Raw genomic sequence first — 4,128 nt, 5'->3', positions numbered from 1 at the left:
CACTCCTGGAAGGGGTTTATTGGCTGATGATGGGAATTCATGTTTTGAAATTTCTTTTTGGCATATTCCATTGTCAGAAATAAAAGGAACTGATATCTGCGCCTCACGAGCATTACTGTATCCCAGTCCCGCTGCTCTGACCTTTGGAACACAACACAATTCTGACCCTTCTCATTCACATGAAAACTCAGCCCTGGAAAGAGATCAGTGAAAATTCCCCCTCGCCTACATTTCTCACTATTACTTGGCCAGAAGCCAGAATCCACACTTAACATGAACTGGGAGGCAAAAAGCAAAGCAAGACAAAAGAAGAAAAGAATTACTTGGAGGAACTTGCTAAATTATATCATTATAAACCTGGGGAATATGGGCAGAAGAGTGAATTTTGAGTGTGCCTGACCAAAAAGAGCAGAGTGTAATTTTGAGTGTGCCTGACCAAAAAGAGCAGAGTGTAATTTTGCATTTATCCCTATGAGTGCAGCTTGGTGGTATTCAAAGTGTGGCTCACAGACTAGTGCCGCTTCATGAACTGTTTCTTTCAGGTCCAGGATGAGTATAGAATTTGTAAAAAATAAAGTTGATAGAGAAACTTACCTTTAACTAGCCTGTGTAAATTTTATCATGTTCGTGTATATTTAAAACTCATACAGCAGTTGTCAGAGAATTTTTATATATGTTGATTCTAACCAAAAAAAAAAAAAGTGGGCTTGTAATTTTTATAATTTTTAGATTGCATTTTTCAAAGAATTCATTTTTATTGTATTTTATAAAAGTATCATCTGCGATAGATGGAAAATAATCAAGACTGGTTCTTCCCCATAGATGATTTGAGAAGCACTGGAGTATATAACTGAGCTTTTGTATACTAACTGGAACGGGATAGTTGCCTAACTAATAGAACAGTTTTTGTTTTGTTTTGTTTTTATGAATAATGCAAATCCAGATTTTATACTGACCCATCAAATATTCCTGAAAAGCCAAATAGCTTCTGATATAATGTGCAAGCGGGTATTTAAAGACTCCAGGGAACAGAGGATCTGTCAGGCATATCCTACCCATGCACTATGTCCCCTGATAGATTCCAGAAAAAGTCTCCTTTCATTATGTCTTGAGAAATAAAGTATACTGCAAGTGATAGAATTTTTATTAAAGCTCATTATTGGCTAGTCTTTCTATGCCAGGTATTTTGATAAAGGCACTGAAATTGAAATGAAATCTCTGATCTTAGAAAGTGAAAACTGCCAGAAGCAAAATGAGTTTTCACAAATGGCAGCAGGGTGGCCATGATCCTCAAATCTGTATAGATACCTCATCATGCATAGATCTCTGATTTTTTAAATTAATCATAGGCTCTCCAGAATGAAACTAAGTGACTGTGGCACACACTTGTTTCTACCACCACACACACCCTTGCTGCTTTAACTGCTGTGGCTAGAAGAGATACTCACTTTACCAGCCCGCTTTGCAGTAGTCATGTGACACAATTCTGGCCAATGAGAAATCTATTGGGTACTTCTAGAAAGACTTCTGCTTTTCCTGATAAGAGACAGAGACAGTTGGCAGCTACCTAATAATCATAAGGAAAATGTTAAGAGAATTACAGATAGGCCAATTCTGATCATTAATATTGTTCAGTTCTTGAACCAACTACCTACTTTCTGATTTCCTGTTATGTAAGAGAAAATAGATCCTTGTTTATGCCATTGTTAACTGAATTTTCTGTCACTTGTAGCCAAAAGCATTATGAAGTGATCTAGAAACCCATAAGAATTTGATTTATATTTGATTGAATTGTATAAAATTGGTATATTTTGTAGGTCAAAATGATTCACTATCAACAATTTTGTATCATTCATCCTAAATAACTAAGAACATTCTAGGTCTGTAGATGTGTGATAGCTAGTATGCTCTTCGCAGCAAATAACTGAACTCTTTAACTCAATGCATTAGGAAAGAAGACCTATTGTTTCATGTGAGGAAAGTGCTGAAATAGACATCCAGAGGCTCAACAATATTATCAAGGTTTTGGATTCTTCCCAGGCCTCTCTTCTGCCTTTTGCAATGTCAACTTCATTCTCAGGCTGATCCCTTTAGGAGCACCAGCAGCAGCAGTGCAGGCTGTGTGCTTCCTTGTCCACTTCCAACAGGAGAAAAGGAATTTTTGCCCAGCATTCTTGAGAATTCTAAAATTCCCACAAAATGGTCTTCTTAGGTTACATGCTTATCCCTGAATCAGTGACTATGATCCCAGATTAAAAGGTGTTGACTGATGTAAATCAAATAGGGTCCACTCCTGGACCTGGGATGGGGTCAGCTTCCCTCTCACAAAATTCTAGGTGCTTTCAGGAAGTGGGAATCACCCAGAGAATGGACGCTGGCTAGATAACCACAATGCCCACAACAAGAGATCTTCATCAAGTTAGGGATTTGGAGTTGGCAGCAACAGAAACCAGCAGCACAGAATGGAGAGACAGGTGGTTCCCTAAAGCAAAGTTAGGGTGTTATTATTTGAAGAAAGAGGAATGGTGCTGGAAAGGCAATAATACTTACAAATATCCATTAGTCACTTCATAGAAGAGTCTAAGATGTATTTATCTAACTCCATAATGAAATTTAGGATTGGAAAAGCAGAGAAGTAGGGAGCGTGGCAGGCAGTGGAAAATGAGTTGGTCGGAATAATATGGCCTTCTTCAGGAGACCTGCAGAGAAAGGTCTGTTATTGAAAAATTCTTACTAGGAATGTGAGCGAAAAACTTTGAGGAAGAAAATAGTAATGACACAAGAATAAACACACAAGCAAACGAACAAACAATGTAACAGAATAAAGAGTCCGGAAATAGATCCAAGTATCTACAATGACTTCATATATAAAGAGTAGCATTTAAATTCCACAGGGAAGTGCTCGCTTCGGCTGCACATATATTAAATTCCAAAGGGAATGGTGTAGTTTATTTACCAAATGGTCCTGGAGTAACTGGCTCTCCATCTGGCAGAAAACAGACCCCAATTCACACATACATACGAGTAAATTCCAGTTATATTAAAGATTTAAATGTAAAAAAAAAAAAAAAAGATATGAGAATATTTGGTTGGGAAATAAGAGAAACTTTCCTAAACCAGAATCCACGAGTGTTGCGCCTTGCATTCCGCCTCTTCTATTGGGCCCCCGCGGGCTACATCATGGGACATCGAGCCAATGAAGATTGGGCATGGAAGGCGCCCTCAGCCAATGGGGCCAGGGCGGGAGATTTGAAAGGACCTCGGCGGCAGCGCGGCCGATCCTATTCAGTTGTTTGCGAGCAGTCAGGAAGGTGGCAGTGCCACGGGCTCCAGGTGAGCTGACCTCGTTTCGCAGGCCTTACACCGGGGAAAAGCAGGTAATCAGGCAGGTCAGGGGTCCGTTGGGCGGATCCGCGCGCACTTCGTCCGGCTGCTGGGCGCTCAAGGGTAGAGAGGGTCCTGGAAAGGAGTGGAGCCGGTAGCAGGCTGGAACGGCAAAGCCAGGGCCCGGGTGCGCCCTCATGCGGTCAGCTTGTTGACCTGCTCCCTTTCACCAGTCCCTGGCCGTCACTTCTGGCTAGTTCGGTCCGACTCCTTCCTTTTTCACTCCCTACTTTTTCTGCTGCTAACGACTGTTTTTCTTCTTTGCTCAGCTCTCCTCTCCCTTTCCCTCTAAGGATGACCCAGAAAGAGAACGCCTACCCCTGGTCCTACTGCCGACAAACGGTAAGGGCTTTCCCACTTACCCTACCCCCACCCTCATGACGAGTTCCTGCTTGGAGATTTGAGGTCTTGCAGAGGGCGATCCTCTGAGCACTTTCTTCTCCGTTATGCTCCAAAAGTTTGCTGGCAGAACCTGGTCTGGTCATTTGCAGCCACATCCTGTCAGGTGCTGCCATCTTTAATCTGATCAGCCTTTTGAGGACCTCTACAGGGCTAAACCTACCTGTCATATACAAATGATAACTGAGATGGAGCAGGCAGTCTGGCCTTCAGGCCATGACTCCCAACCCTTGTCTTGAAAAAATAAGTTTAATAATCTGGAATTTATTTTAATGACTGGTGGGAAATAAGGATCTAAACAGATTTATTTTCCAGTTGTCCCAACACCTTTCATTGAAGAGTCTC

The 4,128-nt window shown here is 41.5% G+C and overlaps 1 protein-coding gene across 1 annotated transcript in view; it reads left to right on the top strand.

Moving 5' to 3' along the window:
- The first annotated feature begins 3,212 nt into the window (after window positions 1-3,212).
- AURKB (aurora kinase B) overlaps window positions 3,213-4,128 on the top strand; it is a 4,454-nt gene continuing 3,538 nt past the window's right edge. The window contains 2 exon segments of the mRNA XM_025040169.1: window positions 3,213-3,333; window positions 3,654-3,726. Of these exon segments, the coding sequence (XP_024895937.1) occupies window positions 3,679-3,726 (48 nt within the window). The 5' untranslated portion in view covers window positions 3,213-3,333; window positions 3,654-3,678.

Source organism: Pteropus alecto, unplaced genomic scaffold, assembly GCF_000325575.1.
Source record: "Pteropus alecto unplaced genomic scaffold, ASM32557v1 scaffold398, whole genome shotgun sequence".
Classification (NCBI taxonomy): domain Eukaryota; kingdom Metazoa; phylum Chordata; class Mammalia; order Chiroptera; family Pteropodidae; genus Pteropus; species Pteropus alecto.
This window is presented reverse-complemented; position numbering and strand designations above follow the sequence as displayed.